At 49.0% G+C, this 19,327-nt stretch overlaps 1 protein-coding gene across 3 annotated transcripts in view; it reads right to left on the bottom strand.

The window, feature by feature from the left end:
- LOC141166305 (long-chain fatty acid transport protein 2-like) overlaps nucleotides 1–19,327 on the bottom strand; it is a 228,447-nt gene that overhangs the window by 17,036 nt on the left and 192,084 nt on the right. For all 3 annotated transcript variants that reach the window (XM_073652865.1, XM_073652867.1, XM_073652864.1), the window contains exon 9: nucleotides 1,924–2,021. In XM_073652865.1, the coding sequence (XP_073508966.1) occupies nucleotides 1,924–2,021 (98 nt within the window). The remainder of the gene's footprint in view (nucleotides 1–1,923; nucleotides 2,022–19,327) is intronic.

Genomic DNA, 19,327 nt, shown 5'->3' with positions numbered 1-19,327 from the left:
CCCCTCCTCATAATTACTCATCCTTCTTCTTCCAAAACCAGCTTCTCCACTATTACAGAAGATAAACCTTCCGCTCTACTCTCCAGATCACATCATACCACCTGTGCGCTTGACCCGATCCCGTCCCATCTCATCCCATACCTCATCACAGTCTTCATCCCAACCCTAACCCCTCTCTTCAACCTATCATCAACAACAGGTGTCTACCCCTCATGCATTAAATATACCTTGATCACACCCATCCCAAAAAGCCCTCTCTTGACTCATCCTCTGTGTCTACCGCCCCATATCACTTCTCCATTACGCCTCAACACTACTGGAACAGCATGGCCATCTTGAACTGTCCTCCCACCTCTCCTCCGGCTTCCTCTTTCATAGGTTACAATCTGTCTTCCGACCGCATCATTCAACCAAACATGCCCTAACTAAAGTCACCAATGACCCACTAACTGCCAAAGCTAAACGACACTACTCTGTCCTCCTCCTCCTCCTTGATTTGTCCTCTGCCTTTAACACAGTAGACTATTCCCTCTTACTACAGATTCTCTCATCTCTTGGCATCACAGACTTGGCCCTATCTTGGATCTCTTCATACCTAACGGACAGGACATTCAGCATCTCCCATTCACACACCACCTCCTCATCTCACCCCCTATCTGTCAGTGTCCCCCAAGGTTCAGTTCTAGGACCTCTGCTCTTCTCCATATACACCTTCGGCCAAAGACAGCTCATAGAGTCCCACGGTTTTCAATATTATCTCTGTGCTGATGACACACAGATCTACCTCTCTGGATATCACCTCCATACTAACCAGAATCCCACAATGTATGTCAGCCATTTTATCCATTTTCTCCCCTTGATTACTAAAACTTAATATGGACAAAACTGAATTCATCATCTTTTTCCCTATCTCACTCAACCCCCCAACAGACCTATCCATCAAAGTCAATAGCTGCTCCCCCTTCTCAGTCCCACAAGCTCGCTGCCTTGGGGTTTTCCTTGACTCTGCTCTCTACTTCAAACATCATATCCAAGCCCTTTCCACCTCCTGCCGACTCCAACTCAAAAATATTTCCCGGATCCGTGCATTCCTTAACCATGAATCTGCAATAACACTAGTGCATGTCTTCCTCATCTCCCGCCTTGACTACTGCAACCTTCTACTCTGTGGCCTCCTTTCTAACACTCTCACGCTTCTCCAATCTATCCTAAACTCTGCTGCCCGACTAATCCACCTGTCCCCTCGCAATTCCCCGGCCTCTCCTCTCTGTCAATCCCTTCACTGGCTCCACATTGCTCAGACACTCCAGTTCAAAACCCTAACCATGGCATACAAAGCCATCCACAACCTGTCTCCTTCATACATCTGTGACCAAGTCTCCTGATACTTACCTGCATGCAACCTCTGATCCTCACAAGATCTCCTTCTCTACTCCCCTCTTATCTCCTCTTCCCACAATTGCATACAAGATTTCTCCCATGCATCCCCCCTACTCTGGAACTCTCTGCCCCAACATATCAGACTCTCGCCTACCGTGGATCACTTCAAAAGGAACCTGAAGACCTACCTCTTCCGACAAGCCTACAACCTGCAGTAACTCTCGTTCCACTATACAGCTGTATCACCAGCTCTCCTCTCACTTACTCTATCCTATCCCATCCTTTGTAGACTGTGAGCCCTCACAGACAGAGTCCTCTCTCCTCCTGTACCAGTCAGTGACTTGTATTATTCATGATTATTGTACTTGTTTTTTTTTATGTATACCCCTTTTCACATATAAAGCGCCATGGAATAAATGGTGCTACAAAATAAATAATTTATTTGTACGTTTATATATCCTAAACATGTTTAGTACTTTATTGTCTAGTTTAGATTGATGCTAAAATGATATAAAACTACGAAACTACATTTTTCTTACTCACAAGGCACTTCAACACCAAAAACATTGGCTACTTCAATGAAATCCAACATTGCCACAAAGTTTTCCACTTCTGTTGTTGCCACATTTTCACCTTTCCACCTGGAAAACAACATGTTATATCAACAGACGAAACTTAAAATTCAGTTATTCCTTGTGATCAGTCCACACCGATGATTTCTACTGTCATCTCTACTTTTTATGAATGTGATATGAGTCCTAATTTGGCACCTCTGGCCTTCGCATTTAATATGAATGGAGCTTGACACAAACAGCTTACTCCTGACAAATTGTCTAAGAAAATTAGATAAGAAAAACGAATCTTAGCCCCAACATCCTTGCATAGGTTCTAAACAGTGGACACATGAACAGTAGGCATTATTGAAACTATTGGATTAATAGAAGTCTTGGTACCAATGACAAAGTCAGAGCGAGATGGAAGATTCTTAAAAACAATTTCAGGGATCTAGGAAAGAAGCTTAAGTCCAGGATCCTTAAAGTGGTGTTTTTAGAAATACTACCTGTAACGGGTCTGGGAGGTGGATCCTCTGAGCAACTATACAAGGGGGCAGTCCTTGTAAGGAAGCGGGTGGATCCCAGGGAAGGCGGGCAGGTAGTCACGGCTAGTGACGGGGACAGTCTCTGGGTAGAAGGGCAGGAGGACACGGCAGGTGACGGGGACAGTCTCTGGGTAGAGGGGCAGAAGGTCACGGCAAGTGACGGGGACAGTCTCTTGACAGGCGGGTGGTCACGGCAAGTGACGGCAGAGCCTCCAGGTAGGCTAGCAGGCAGGTAGCAGGTGGACGCTCCCAGGTGAGCGGGCAAGAGTCTCTGGACAGGCAGGTGGTCACGGCACGTGACGGCAGAGCCTCCAGGTAGGCTAGCAGGCAGGTAGCAGGTGAGCGCTCCCAGGTGAGCGGGCAAGAGTCTCTGGACAGGCAGGTGGTCACAGCACGTGACGGCGGAGCCTACAGGTAGGCTAACAGGCAGGTAGCAGGTGAGCGCTCCCAGGTGAGCGGGCAAGAGTCTCTGAACAGGCAGGTGGTCACAGCATGTGATGGCGGAGCCTCCAGGTAGGCTAGCAGACAGGTAGTAGGTGAGCGCTCCCAGGTGAGCGGGCAGACTGATCCATAGACAGACTGGCAGGGCTGGTAGGCAGACTGTCGGACCGCAGATAGATAAGTAACAGGCAGGAATCTGGCAGGTGACTGGCAGGTGACTGGTAACGGGACCTGAGGGCTGAAGCAGAGTTGAAAGGCTTTGCAACAACATTGCTCGGGCACCTCCATTTTGGAGGAGGTGCCTTATATATGGGAGGTCCTCCGGCAATTGGCTGGGGACTCCTTAGGACGGCGCGCGCGGTCTCTTTAAGAGAGGGGGAGCGCGCTCGCCCTAAGCACACTGCCGGGGAAGGAGCGCGTGCCGGAAGCAGCGGGGAGAGAAGCGCTGGAGGACGCCGCGCCAGGAGCGGGGAGGTGAGAGGGACGGCGTCTCTGCCTAGTACGGGGCAGAGACGCCGATGCTACAGTACCCCCCCCCCTTTAGGTCCCCTCTTTTTTTGACCAGATAGAAATTTTTCAAGGAGAAGCGGGGCGTTGATGTTCTCCCTGGGTTCCCAAGTTCTCTCCTCAGGACCAAACCCCTTCCAATCTACCAGAAAAAAGGTCTTTCCTCTTACCCTCTTGGAGGCCAGAATACTTTCTACCTCAAAAACGTCATCAGCGGAAACCGGAGCAGGAGGGGCACCTGGATTATTGGAAAAAGAGTTAAAGACAACGGTTTGAGGAGAGATACGTGGAAGGAGTTGGGAATCCATAGGGTGGCCGGGAGTTTTAATTTGTAGGCCACAGGGTTAATTTGCCTGAGGACTTCGAAGGGACCGATGAATCGAGGGCCCAACTTGAAGGAGGGTACTTTGAGCCGCACATGTTTGGACGAGAGCCAAACCTTGTCTCCCGGACGGAATTGAGGCGGATCCAGACGTCTCTTATCAGCATATCTCTTCATCCGCTCAGAGGACAGAAGAAGAGCGGACCTGGTACTCTCCCAAATAGTAGAAAATTCGCTGACAAGAGACTCCGCAGCAGGGTTGTCCACAGAAACGGAGACAGGAAGTGGAATCCGGGGATGTTGGCCACCGACAATAAAGAACGGGGATTTGGAAGAGGATTCGCTCTCATGGTTATTGTAAGAGAATTCGGCCCATGGTAGGAATCATAGAATCATAGAATCATAGAATCATAGAATGGTAGAGTTGGAAGGGACCTCCTGGGTCATCTGGTCCAACCCCCTGCTCAAAGCAGGATTCACTAAATCATCTCAGACAGATGTCTGTCCAGCCTCTGTTTGAAGACGTCCATTGAAGGGGAACTCACCACCTCTCGTGGCAGCCTGTTCCACTCATTAATCACCCTAACTGTCAAAAAGTTTTTTCTAATATCTAATCTGTGTCTCCTCCCATTTAGTTTCATCCCATTGCTTCTAGTCTTTCCTTGTGCAAATGAGAATAAAGATGATCCTTCTACAATGTGACAGCCCTTGACATATTTGTAGACAGCTATTAAGTCTCCTCTCAGTCTTCTTTTTTGCAAGCTAAACATTCCCAAATCCTGCAACCGTTCCTCATAGGACATGGTTTGCAGACCAGTCACCATTCTGGTCGCTCTTCTCTGAACTTGCTCCAGTTTGTCTATGTCTTTTTTAAAATGTGGTGCCCAAAACTGTACACAGTATTCCAGATGAGGTCTGACCAAAGAGGAGTAAAGACCAATAATGACTTCACGTGATCTAGACTGTATGCTTCTGTTAATACATCCCAGAATTGTATTTGCCTTTTTTGCTGCTGCATCACACTGTTGACTCATGTTCAGTCTATGATCTATTAGTATACCTAAGTCTTTTTCACATGTACTGTTGTTTAGCTCTATTCCTCCCATTCTGTATATGCTTTTTTCATTTTTATTGCCCAGATGTAGTACTTTGCATTTTTCCCTGTTAAAAACCATTCTGTTGGTTGCTGCCCACTGCTCCAGTTTATTTAGGTCTTTTTGAATCCTCTCTCTCTCTTCTCTAGTATTAGCTATCCCTCCTAGCTTTGTGTCATCAGCAAATTTAATCAGTTTACCCTCAATTCCTTCATCTAAATCATTGATAAAGATGTTGAACAATACAGTTCCCAGGACGGAGCCCTGTGGTACCCCACTTGAGACATTCATCCAGCTGGATGTGAAGCCATTTATAATCACCCTTTGAGTCCGATCACTAAGCCAGTTATGAATCCACCTAACAGTTGCCTGGTCCATTGCATACTTGGTCATTTTTTCAATAAGGATGGTGTGAGATACTTTGTCAAATGCTTTGCTGAAGTCAAGATATACTATATCTACAGCATTTCCCTGATCCACCCAGTCAGTGATTCTGTCATAGAAGGAAATTAAGTTAGTCTGACATGACTTGTTAGTTATAAACCCATGCTGACTCTGGTTAATCACTTCATTCTTATCCAGGTACTTACATACATGTTGTTTAATAATTTGTTCAAAAATCTTTCCTGGTATAGAAGTCAGACTCACCGGCCTATAGTTCCCTGGGTCCACCTTCTTCCCCTTTTTGAAGATAGGAACAACATTTGCTCTTCTCCAGTCTTCTGGGACTTCTCCTGTTCTCCAAGAATTTTCAAAGATTATGGAGAGTGGTTCTAAAATTTCTTCTACGATCTCCTTCAGTACTCTGGGGTGTAATTCATCTGGACCTGGAGACTTGAACTCATTTATGTTAGCTAAATATTCCCTCACAATCTTTCTGTTTACAGATAACTTGGATTCTTCTATTCCTTTAAAAGGACAGTGAAGATCAGTTGATGTTACATTTTCTTTCTGAGAGAAAACAGATGCAAAATAGGAATTAAAAAGTTTGGCCTTCTCAACATCCTCTCTTACCATTTCTCCATTTTCATCCTGTAAAAATCCTATAGCATCTTTGACTTTTCTTTTACTTTTGACATACCCCCAAAATCCTTTTTTATTGCTTTTGACATCTCTTGCAAGCCTTAATTCATTGTCAGCTTTAGCTAACCTGATACATGCCCTGCAGGATCTGCAGACTGCATTATAATCTTCTTTAGATATGCCTCCCTCTTTCCATTTAATAAACATTTCTTTCTTTCTTTTTAGCATGTGTTTAAGTTCTGTGTTCATCCATCCTGGTTTCCTTAAATGCTTCCCATTCTTCCTACTTTTCGGGATTGTTAACGATTGTGCTTTGAGAATCTCATTTTTAAAAATTTCCCATCCTTCCTGGACATTTTTGTCCTTAAGGACATCCAGCCATTGGATCCCTCCTATTCTCTTTCTGAGTCTCTTAAAATCTGCCTTTCTAAAATCTAACCTTGAAGTTTGAGTCTTCACATGTCTTCCTCCTCTAGTTATCCAAAATTCTATAATAGCATGATCGCTGCCTCCTAGGGTCCCAGCCACTTTTACCTCCTCAACCATTTCCTCCTTGTTTATAAGGATTAGATCCAAAGTAGCAGATCCCCTTGTTTTCTCCCCTACCTTTTGGAAGATAAAGTTGTCAGCAAGAGAGGATAAGAATTTGCTTGACCTGTTAGTTTTACTTGAGAGAGATTCCCAACAAATGTCTGGATAGTTGAAATCTCCCATGACCACTACGTCATATTTTTTTGAGAACTTGGTCATTTGATACATAAAGAGTTGATCCATATCTTCAGCTTGCCCAGGTGGCCTGTAGTAAATGCCTACAATGGTGTCCTTTCCGTTGTTCTCTCCTTGTATTCTTACCCAAACAGTTTCCACAGAACTCCCAGTCTCTGAAGCTTCAATCTCTGTGCAGATATACGCTTTTCTAACATACAATGCGACACCTCCTCCTCGTTTATCAAGTCTGTTTCTTGCAAATAAGTTGTATCCTTTTAGCCTTTTATTCCAATCATGTGTATCGTCCCACCAAGTTTCAGTGATTCCAATGACATCATATTTCTTTTCCTGCGTTAGTAGTTCTAATTCTCCTTGTTTGTTGCCCATGCTTTGTGCATTTGTATAAAAACATTTTAGTTTGTGATTGGTTTCTCTTCCTCCCATATTTTTATTATTTAAATTGTTTTGTCTTTGTTCTTCCTTTCCACTTCCAGTAGCAGAGATCTCAATAGTATTTGTCAGCTGTATGGCTTTTTCTGGCCTTTTGCTTCCCTTCCCACATTGTTCTAGTTTAAAGCTCTCCTGATGAGTGCAGCAAGGCAATTTCCAAATACATGTTTTCCAGTCTTCGTAAGGTGCACCCCATCTCTAGCAAGTAGTCCATCGTATAGGTAATTCATTCCGTGATCCAGAAATCCAAATCCTTGTTGACGGCACCATCGACGTAGCCAGTTGTTCACCTGTAGAATCTTATTCCACCTCATTGTTCCATGGCCATCCACTGGGAGGATGGATGAGAAGACCACCTGCGCTCCCAATTCTTTCACTTTCTTGCCCAAGTCTTCAAAGTCACTGCAGATGGTTTCCAGGTCCTTTCTTGCGGTGTCATTTGTCCCCACATGTATTAGCAGGAATGGGTAGTGATCTGTAGGTCTGAAGAGTCTTGCTATCCTGTCAGACACATCTTTAATTTTTGCTCCTGGAAGACAGCACATTTCTCTTGAGGTTATGTCTGGTCTGCAGATAGCAGCCTCTGTTCCTCTTAACAGGGAATCCCCCATGACCACCACTCTCCGTTTTTTCTTCACAACATTCTTCTTTCTCCATCCAGGAGGATTCTGAGGGCTTACAAGGTTATTCATTGCTGGCAAAGTCTTATCTTGCTGTATTTCTTCATGGTTCTCCTGCGAGAGAGCCTGGTACTGGTTCCTGAGCAGTATAGGTGCTGACTGCCTCTCTATCCTCCTGCTTCTCTGGGTCACATGCTTCCATTCCTCTGTTTCCTCAGGTGCAGTTCGAATTTCTTCTCTTTCTGAATCATGAAGAGATAATTCTGCTCTGTCTAAGAACTCTTCACCTTCCTTAATGATTTTCAAGGTAGTTAACCTCTCTTCTAGATTTCGCAACTTTTCCTCCAACAGGGACACAAGCTTGCATTTCTGGCATGTGAAGTTTGGCTTTTCCACTGGCAAGTCTGTGAACATGTAGCAGGATATGCAGCTCACCAAATGGCTCCTGGACTCTTCCATGTTCTTACTGTTAATGTTCTGAAAACAGTGAAAAAAGCTTAAAAAAAAAGCTTACCGATGTCCTCTTTTCAGCTCCAACAGCCAAAATCCAGTGTTCTTTGAGCTCACGGAGACTCTTCCCTTACCCCAAAATGCAGTGGGAATATGCAAATTATCTCCTCAGGACTCCTCCCCTGGTTTACCGATGTCCTCTTTTCAGCTCCAACAGCCAAAATCCAGTGTTCTTTGAGCTCACGGAGACTCTTCACTTACCCCAAAATGCAGTGGGAATATGCAAATTATCTCCTCAGGACTCCTCCCCTGGTTTACCGATGTCCTCTTTTCAGCTCCAACAGCCAAAATCCAGTGTTCTTTGAGCTCACAGAGACTCTTCACTTACCCCAAAATGCAGTGGGAATATGCAAATTATCTCCTCAGGACTCCTCCCCTGGTTTACCGATGTCCTCTTTTCAGCTCCACCCAGTCCGAATGGTGTGCATTAACGAAGTGCCGCAGGTAACTGGTCAGGATCTGATTGATTCGCTCCACTTGACCATTGGACTGTGGGTGGTAAGCGGAGGAGAAGTCCAGGGTGATGTCTAACAGCTTACATGTTGCTCTCCAGAAGCGTGAGGTGAACTGAACCCCACAATCTGACACGATGTGGAGGGGCAGGCCATGGAGACCGAAGATGTGGTGGATAAAGTCTTTAGCCAGCTCGGGTGCAGATGGGAGACCAGGCAGGGGAATGAAGTGGGCCATCTTAGAAAAGCGGTCAGCGACAACCCAAATGACTGTACAACCGGCAGAAATAGGAAGATCGGTGATAAAGTCCATAGCAATGTGCTGCCAAGGAGCAGCAGGCACGGGAAGGGGCAGGAGATGGCCGGCTGGTAGATGTCTGGGAACTTCGTTACGGGCACAGGATGAGCAGGCCGCGACGAAGTTTACCACGTCCTTATGCAGGGTAGGCCACCAGTAATGCCGGGTAATGAGTTGGAAGGTCTTCTTTTGGCCAGCATGGCCAGCTAGTTTAGAAGAATGTCCCCAGCGAAGAACCCTCTCCCGATCTGGTACAGCTACAAACGTCTTACCGGGTGGGAGACGAGTCAGATCCAAGGGGGCCACATTCATCACCTTGGAGGAGTCGATGATGTGCGTAGGCTCTTCCTCTTGATCAGAGGACAGGAAGGACCGGGACAAGGCATCAGCTTTGACGTTCTTGTCCGCCGGAAGGAAATGAAGAATGAAGTCGAAGCGGGCAAAAAACAACGACCACCGGGCCTGGCGAGGATTGAGTCTCTGGGCATTTTGGAGATATGCCAGGTTTTTGTGATCCGTGTAGATAATTACCGGATAAAGGGCCCCTTCAAGCAGATAGCGCCACTCCCCCAGTGCCAATATGATGGCTAGCAATTCACGGTCTCCTATGGAGTAGTTGCGCTCAGACGAGGAGAAGATTTTGGAGAAGAAGCCGCAGGTTACCATTCTCCTGGTAGAAGATTTTGGGGTGAGTACCGCTCCGGCTCCGGAGGAGGAGGCATCAACCTCCAAGTAGAATTGTTTATTACAGTCCAGACGGTGCAGGACAGGAGCAGAGGCGAAGGCTTTCTTTAAGGAAAGGAAGGGCTCCTTGGCTTCAGGCGACCATATCTTGGGATTTGCCCCCTTACGGGTAAGCGCAGATATGGGAGCAGTCCGAGACGAGAAGTGTGGGATGAAAAGACGATAGTAATTAGCGAAGCCCAGGAATCGCTGTATCGCCTTCAAATCTTCAGGACGAGGCCATTTTAGAACGGAAGAGAGCTTCTCGGGATCCATTTGCAGACCTGTCTGAGAGATGACATAGCCCAAGAACGGTAGGGAGGTCTGGTTGAAGAGGCACTTCTCGTATTTGGCATAGAGGTGGTTCTGCTGAAGCCTAAGCAGGACCTGACGAACATCCCTTCGGTGTGTGGGGAGATCCGGAGAGAAGACCAAGATATCGTCCAGGTATACCACTACGCAGGAGTACAGGAGGTCACGGAAGATGTCGTTGACCAGCTCTTGAAAGACAGCGGGGGCGTTACAGAGACCAAAGGGCATCACAAGGTACTCATAGTGACCGTCCCGGGAATTGAATGCCGTCTTCCACTCGTCTCCTTGACAGATACGGACCAGGTTATATGCTCCTCGTAGATCCAGCTTGGAGAAGATCCTGGCGCCCTTGAGACGGTCAAACAATTCGGAGATGAGCGGCAGGGGGTATTTGTTTTTTACTGTAATGAGATTGAGTCCTCTGTAGTCAATACAGGGACGTAGCGAGCCGTCTTTCTTTTTGACAAAGAAGAATCTGGCTCCAGCCGGGGAGATAGATTTTCGGATAAATCCCCTAAATCCCCTAGCCAGATTCTCTTCAATGTACTCAGACATGGCCCGGGTCTCGGCTGCAGACAACGGGTAGATACGCCCACGGGGAGGAGTGGTGCCAGGTACCAGGTTGATCGGGCAGTCATATGGTCTATGGGGTGGCAACGTCTCTGCTTCCTTCTTACCGAAGACGTCCGCATAGGGCCAGTAAGTAGCCGGGAGACCTGGTAAATTAGCTGGAGTAAGCGGAGGGCGAGCTGGGCGGACCGGAACCAGGCAGGTCCTATGGCAGTCTGTACCCCATCGGAGTACTTCAACGGATCGCCAGTTCAATACGGGTTCGTGCGTCTGGAGCCAAGGTAGACCTAGCAACAAGGAGTGAGAAAGTCCGGACAGCACATGGAATAAGATTTCGTCAGAGTGCAGCATTCCCACCTGTAGGGTTATGGGTTCAGTGACGAGCAGGATGGTCTCCGAAAGAAGTCTTCCATCCACGGAGGGAATACAGTATCTCTCTACCAGAGACTGGGAGATGAGGTTTCCAGCAGCTCCAGAATCCAGGTGGGCGAGTTCAAAGTGACGGATTTCTCCCTAAGCAATAGAGACCGGTAAAGTCAGAGACGGAGAGGGCCTACTTTTGTCTAGGACGACCTCTCCGAGCGGTCCTAGACACTGGCGTTTCCCGGCTTTTCCGGGCAGGAACGGATGAAGTGCTCCATACTGCCACAATAGAAACAGCTTCCCTCGGCTCGGCGAGATTCTTGGCGAGATTTGACCATCTTGGTCTGGTCGATCTGCATCGGTTCAGGCGAGTGCGCCCGCGGAGTGACTGGTTGAGAGGCAGGTCTCAGGGAAGTAGGAGCAGAGCGAGAAAAGTCTTTCTCCCAGGCAGTCTCTTTGGCACGTTCTTGGAACCGGATGCCAATCCGGGTAGCTAGTGACACCAGGTCATCCAGAGTGGTAGGAATGTCCCGACCAGCTAACTCGTCCTTAATCCGACCGGAAAGACCCTCCCAGAAGACGGACACCAGAGCCTCATTTTCCCAGGCAAGCTCAGAAGCGAGGGTGCAGAACCGTATGGCATATTGGCCCACGGTGAGACTCCCTTGGTGGAGACGTAGCAGAGAGGAGGCAGAAGAGGTTTTCCGTCCAGGTTCATCGAAGACTTTCCGGAAAGCAGCGAGGAAAGACGGCAGGTCGGACACCAGGGGATCCCCTCTCTCCCACAGGGGATTTAGCCATGCCAGTGCCTCCCCAGTGAGATGGGACATGATGAAGGCCACCTTGGCCCGGTCGGAGATGAACTGGTATGCCAATAGCTCAAAGTGCAGGGTGCACTGGTTTATGAAACCCCGAGCTAAAGTAGGTTCGCCGGCAAAGCGTGGAGGTGCCAGAAGCCGAGGTCCATAGTCGGGTACCATGAAGGGACTGGATTGCGGTACCGCAGGAATGGGCACGGCTGGACCAGAGGTAGACAAAGACGAGTCACACAATGCGCCTAGACGAGAGTTAACGGACCGTAGATAGGACAGTACCACTTCCTGCTGAGTTTTCTGATGTAAGACTTCCTAGTGCAGATCGGAGATCTGGGGGCCACCGGGTTCCATGGCCCGAGCAAACTGTAACGGATCTGGGAGGTGGAACCTCTGAGCAACTATACAAGGGGGCAGTCCTTGTAAGGAAGTGGGTGGCTACCAGGGAAGGCGGGCAGGTAGTCACGGCTAGTGACGGGGACAGTCTCTGGGTAGAAGGGCAGGAGGACACGGCAGGTGACGGGGACAGTCTCTGGGTAGAGGGGCAGAAGGTCACGGCAAGTGACGGGGACAGTCTCTTGACAGGCGGGTGGTCACGGCAAGTGACGGCAGAGCCTCCAGGTAGGCTAGCAGGCAGGTAGCAGGTGGACGCTCCCAGGTGAGCGGGCAAGAGTCTCTGGACAGGCAGGTGGTCACGGCACGTGACGGCAGAGCCTCCAGGTAGGCTAGCAGGCAGGTAGCAGGTGAGCGCTCCCAGGTGAGCGGGCAAGAGTCTCTGGACAGGCAGGTGGTTACAGCACGTGACGGCGGAGCCTCCAGGTAGGCTAACAGGCAGGTAGCAGGTGAGCGCTCCCAGGTGAGCGGGCAAGAGTCTCTGGACAGGCAGGTGGTCACAGCACGTGACGGCGGAGCCTCCAGGTAGGCTAGCAGACAGGTAGTAGGTGAGCGCTCCCAGGTGAGCGGGCAGACTGATCCATAGACAGACTGGCAGGGCTGGTAGGCAGACTGTCGGACCGCAGATAGATAAGTAACTGGCAGGAATCTGGCAGGTGACTGGCAGGTAACTGGCAGGTAACTGGTAACGGGACCTGAGGGCTGAAGCAGAGTTGAAAGGCTTTGCAACAACATTGCTCGGGCACCTCCATTTTGGAGGAGGTGCCTTATATATGGGAGGTCCTCCGGCAATTGGCCGGGGACTCCTTAGGACGGCGCGCGCGGTCCCTTTAAGAGAGGGGGAGCGCGCGCGCGCCCTAAGCACACTGCCGGGGAAGGAGCGCGTGCCGGAAGCAGCGGGGAGAGAAGCGCTGGAGGACGCCGCGCCAGGAGCGGGGAGGTGAGAGGGACGGCGTCTCTGCCTAGTACGGGGCAGAGACGCCGATGCTACACTACCACTGCATGAGTATCACTAAGAAGACAGTGGGAGCTTAGGGAGTTAAGTGGCTTAGAAATCGGTGCAGGAAGGGTTTGAGTTCTGCGAGAATTGGGCTGACTTCTCTGTTGTCCACAGGTGATTTGGTTGCTTTTACCACTATGGGTACTGCAAATCCTTCTTAATTATCTGCTGCCAAATTAGTTATAATAATGTATGCACACAGTAAGAGAATCAAAACACTTGAATCTAGCTAGACCAAATGCAGAAGTTCTTCTAATTAGGAAGTACATAACATTTATAGCAAGTCTCTAGGAGTATTTCCAAGAGTGCGTAATATCTTTAATACAATTGGTTAGCCGCAATTATTGCCTTTTATGGTCAGAAGCAGAATATAAAGTAAGCTCCTTAAAAGTCATATAGCATAGGTGTGGTGCAGGAAGCCAACGCCATTTTGGATATCTCCATACAATATTGATATCCATAACACAGGCTCTACAACTGTGCAGCTGTGCTGTGTGAAAGAATGGTTAGACAACTGGAGGAGCTGTTAACCTTGGTTCTGGAGGCAGAGAGGGTGGTTGTGCTAAAAAACAGGATGGATAGAGCATACAGAGTGTAATACAGTAGGGGTTAATGACGATTTAGTGGGGGTAGGCACTAGCAAGGAAAGTAGGGAGCTGAGTAGAGATAATTGTATTAATAGTATTAAATGTCTGTTGGCAAATGCAAGAAGTCTTGCAAAGAAAATGAATGAATTGAAGACTCTAATGTCAGCCACAGATTACAACGTGGTGTGCATTACAGAAACTTGGCTGGAGGAAAGCCATGACTGGGTGACAATTGTGGAGGGTTACACCACAATCAGAAAGGACAGAAAAGACAAAAAAGGTGGAGGGGAGTATATTTTCATCGAATCCAACTTAAGACCTTTGCTCCATAAGGACTTTGGGAGAAGCTGCGACAATGTAGAGGCAGTATGGCTAAATATACATATGGATGGCAATAATGGTAAGCTGATAATTGGAGTTTACTATAAGCCTCCTAAAATAGCTGAATAGGTAGAGGATAAAATGCTGCAACTTATGGAAAAGGCGGCAAATAATATTAGGGTCCTTTTCGTGAGAGATTTTAATTATCCAGACATTGCGATTGTGAGCCCTCGCAGGCAGGGTCCTCTCTCCTCCTGTACCAGTCGGTGACTTGTTTTTGTTCAAACTATTGTACTGTATGCTTTTATCCACAATTCAAGACAATTTCATCTCTCAGTTGATGAACCAACCAGGAGAGATAATTTGCTGGATTTGAGACTGTTAAATAGACCAGGTACAATATCAGATATACAGATCTGTTAGCATTTGGGATGCAGCGACCTTAATATGGTGAGTATCAATGTAATATTCAATAAAATGTTACAAAGGGGAAATGCAAAAACCTGGAAGTTTAGAAAAGTTAAATTCACCTAATAATGGAAGATCTTGGTCAGGTAGACTGTGTTCTTCTTACACCAATTAGCATCCAATGCAGTCTTCCCATTGTAACTCCCTACCCACTCACACAATACTGAGAACACCCAGAAAACATACAGCAAACAATTTACATTTTCAGATGTATTTTTTCCCTCAGTAGGACCATTGTGCAGTTTATGGCCTATCAGTAAATCCATTCTTGAGTAACGACAGCCCCCAGCAGTCTGGTCAAAGCAGATTTTCTTTATTACCCGAAGTTGTTTCTGAATACACTGTATGATCATTTTCACTATAAGCTAAAAGACGTGTGAGTTGGTTTTACCTTAGTTCAAGATAGATGTGAGTAATTGGAATAATCACCTATGCTACCTGAACTCTGAGGGATGTATAGCAGAACCTTCAGAACTACAGAGCATTCTATCAGTAGTGTGGGCTGTTAGCGAAAAGTTTGCCATTATTTTCTTTTGGACAGAATTTGCAGTGTAGACAAACAACAATCCCATAATGGTGGGATGAAAACCCTTCTGTACTCCAGCTGTTACAAAACTACAACTCCTTGACTTGTCTACCAGGGCATGTTGGGATTTTTAGTTTGTCAACAGCTGGAGTGCTGAAGGTTGCTAACCTAGTCTAGGCTGGGAGCCTTAACAGCAGCAATGGATGGGCAGACTGAGCAAATTCAAGGATAAGTTATGGTACCGACCAGGGTGTACTAAGGGGGAAGGTGAGTACCCGACCCCAGCAACACAGGCCATGTGGAAGAATTTCATTTTACTTTCTGGATTCCTGTCCCAGTTACATTTTGTCAAATGGGCCTGATTTGAGAGCAGAGTGATTGAAGAAATCTGCCGGTTAAACCAGGCAAAGAAGATGCACTCTACAATCTACCACCTGTAGGGAAATAATAACAGGGGGCATCTCAGAGTTGCCTGATTACATCTCTTGAAAACCTTGTCAGACCAGAAGAGGGACAGGTAGTTAGACTACATTGCCGAACTGGTACGAGAGTACAACAACTCAGCGAATTCTGCCATTCGTTCTCTTCTTACTGTTATTTCGGAGAAATAGATGATGTCTGCTTGACATGAGGACGCCAGCATGCAGTAAGTGAAGAGTGGTCACCACAGATGTGTATGTAATGGTATGAAAGGGAGATATAGGAGTTTCATGACTTGGTAGGCAAGCAATTAGGCCTCTGTACTTTTACATTCAATCAGTAATTGAAAGAGTTGCCCTGCAGGTGGGAGACCAACAGCACCACTAGAAAGGCAGAACCCACCCCTCTGAAGCTGTATGGCAATGTAGTCTTCATTTACCAATGTTTTAAGTGAAACTTGCCAGCACCCAAAGGCCAATGCAGACCAATTATAGGAAAATGCACATTCACGAGAAGTGCACCAGAATCCACTACAATAAGCACTCCTACAGCAGAGATTACACCTGTGGATGAAGATTGGGGGGCAACACTCCAATAAAGAACCATAACCATTTGAGAGTTGGCAATAGTCTCCTGTGCCAAATGGAGGAGAGGAAGACCGAGATCCTGAGGAAGATGACCATTCTCATGTACGGCACTGACAGTGGCCTAAGTTTAGCAGGCTGATCTCCAAAGGTCACCAGATCCTTGGTCAGGGTGGCTATGTAAGGAAATGGATAGACTTGAATTGAGGCTGTCTGTGCTCTAACCTAAGGCTAACTATTTCCTTCCCTAGCCATCCTGACCATGGGTATGGTACCCTCTGGAGGGCAACCTGCCAAAATAAGGTCACTGTCTAGAATCAAAACTGACAGATTGCTAGATTCTTGGCCAGGATAACCATAGAAGGAGAATCAGCTTGAATAAGAAGTTAGTCAGTGGATAGAAATACACACAAGTGCAGGTCTCTGATGAGAGAGAAGTGAAGCAAAGCGGCTCAGTTGAAAGCTAGTGTACCTAATCAGCAAGGGGAGATTACTGAAGTCTCTGTGAAGCAGAGTAAGACCACGTGGTCCAGTACAAAACATTTTCAAAAATTCTCCAAAACTGGTAAAGCCAGTTCTTGTCAAACAAGAGGAGCCAGTGTGTACATGGCAAAAGGCACAGAGGTTGACTGCAAAGGTTGGTAGGACTCACAGAACATCATTGTGAACTTGGGCTCCAACGTTAATATTGTCTCTGTGTCCAGTTCAGGACGTGCCTTGAGCAGCTCTATCCCCGGCACTCTTCAAACTAACTGCACGCCTTACTGTTATATACATCATTAATGACCTAGAGACTGTGTAGAAACATATCTGGCTATGTGAAAAATTGCAATTTCCACTATACAAGTGTAGCACCCTGAGGATTCGGCTGCTACAGGGGTATTGCACCTCAACCCAGAGGTGTGATATTCCACTCCCGGGTAAGGATGGAGTGTGGAACTGAGCTCGGTAGGCTGCATGCACTACATACATCCCATTTCCGAGGAACAGGCCGACGGTACTCCCACTTAGAAATGTGCAGGTACGACCGAGTCTGTTCCTGGCTGGAGTGGGAGGGGGGTGGTACATCCCAAGTAGTGTAGGGGCAGATAGGGGGAGCAGCCTGGGTAAAGATAGGAGCTCATTGGGTGCTGGTCACCTGAGCTCACACATAGAGGGTGTATATAAGGTGGGCACCAACTAAGAACAGGGTCAGTTGCAGAGAGAAAGTCAGCGAGCAGAGGAGAAGAGAGACCCAGAGTGAGAGAGGAGCAAGAGAGACCCAGAGGGGGGAAACAGAAGAGAGGACTCTGAGACCCCAAATCCAATCCACGGGTGAAGAGCCGGCATCAGGGTACCGGAACCCAAGCTGGTGGGGGCAAAAACACACCCCAGCCAGAGACCGGAGGCCGTGGGCAGCGTCTGCCACGGCCACCCACCACATCCACCCCGAAGGCATACCACGTGGAGGGTCAGGGAACCCAAGGCCAAGGGTCTCCCAACAGAAGGCCCGAGGGAGCTGGACCTGGGTGGATCAATAGTGGGGACGGCCAGAGAAAGGACAGAAGGAGAGCTCAGGGTCACGCTCCGGACTTATTTGGGGGTTGGCTGGATCCAGAACCTGGTGGACGCAGCACGGCTCGGGAGGTCACTCGAAGCTGGAGTGACCGGAACATCAGCAGTGAGTAAACATCCTAAACTGCATAACCCGACTCTGTCTCTGATTGCCGTCTACACTGCATCACCACAACCCCCATCCTCTGCACCTGATCCCCCTGAGGCTATACCCCACCCGTTGGGGGTTATATCACCAAAGCTGCACCTACACCATCAGCCTCAGCGGACCCTGCTGCAGCGGCGGCCGTAGTGACCGCAATACAACGGGTGGCGTAGTCGACATTAAGAACTTATTAACATCTGTAGGACTGCCACATACAACTGAGTTTGACACCCTGGGCACGGACCGGGTCACAGCCACTCGGAAGACTACAACTCCCATCTGATCCGGCTCCGGATATTTCCCCTAAAGAATATGGCCCAGGGGGCGCGTCAACTTTGGCGTAGTCGGCAGGATTACGTGCCCGCAACAACCGGGTACTGCGTGCCTGAAGAAAAGAATGAGTTTACCTCAAAAAGAAGTCTCCTGCCGGTTCCGGAGGGTCCCCGCCATCGGACCCCATCACCAGTCGATTCCAGCCGGTTGTCCGCCATTAACCGCGTTTTCCCGCCATCTGCAGAGTTTCCCGCCACTGGGAAGCGATTCCCGCCATTTCCAAAGGTTTCCCGCCTTGGAAGAGCGGACGCCATTATGGGCGTGCCAGAGGGTGGCGAGAGGCCACCTCCCATCGTGGGCCAGGACCGAAAATGGCGCCAAAAGTGGAAACCGCCCCCACCAACAGAGACTGTGATGCTAGAGGTGTCTGTCAGTGTGAAAGAACTCCCCCTGGAGCTGACAGTCACCAAGTGGCCCCGGGACCGCCCTCGAGGTGGGAGGAGACGAAAGGAGAGAACAAAGATGGGTGCCGCCTGGAGCAGTCTAGAGCGAGCGCACCCGGAGGCAAGAAGCCTGGAGAAGAATATCGGAGGAGCTTACCCGGAGATGGCGAGAAAGCAGAGCAGCACCGGCCCGTTGGCCAGGAGCCTGTTAGAGACAGAGGAAGGAGAGCAGAGCAGCACCGGCCCGCTGGCCAGGAGCCTGCTGGAAACAACGACCCCACTAGGCCTAGTGGAGGTCCTAGCACAGCTCCCCCGAGACCGGGAGTGTGCACAGACCGCTCTGGAGGGCCTCGCAAGGAGGATGGCCCGGGTGCAGCGAGAGACGTTGGCGGAGTGGAGCCGTGAGATGGCCCAGCAGACCGAGACCTGTCAGCGGAGCACGCCACCCGAGACGAGGAGACAGACCGCCTCTGAGGATGGCGCGGGAGGATTGAAGGCCGGAGACGGCGCCGAGAAGGGAGCCGAACGAGTGGAGGCAGGTAAAGGGGACGTCTATACCCCAGACCGGGAAACCGCGTACCTGCCCCAGCTCCCCGTCGCAGAGCCCGAAGTCTATCCTGCCGTGCCCGTCGCTGCAACGTCACCGCCGCAGACTAGGCCTCAAACGGGAGCCGCGACCCCTGTGACGTCACACGCCTCGACCCCGAGCGTGACCAAGCAGGAAGTACCACCAGCCTGGTCGCAAGGCCTAGTACCCCCGGGCGCCGCAATACCAACAGCGCCCCCTACCTCCGCGGAGCCCCCGGCCTGGTCGCAGGGCCAAGTAGCCCAGGGTGCCGCCGTCCTTACGGTGCCCTTCACCTTCCAGATACCCCAGGCCTGGCCGCAAGGCCCGGGCAACCCGGGCGCTACCACCACCGCGCCCATAA

The sequence above is a fragment of the Phyllobates terribilis genome, unplaced genomic scaffold (genome assembly GCF_046119375.1).
Source record: "Phyllobates terribilis strain yellow unplaced genomic scaffold, ASM4611937v1 Scaffold_11__3_contigs__length_659146591, whole genome shotgun sequence".
Classification (NCBI taxonomy): Eukaryota; Metazoa; Chordata; class Amphibia; order Anura; family Dendrobatidae; genus Phyllobates; species Phyllobates terribilis.
Note: the sequence above shows the minus strand (reverse complement) of the source record. Positions and strands in the feature narration are given on the sequence as shown.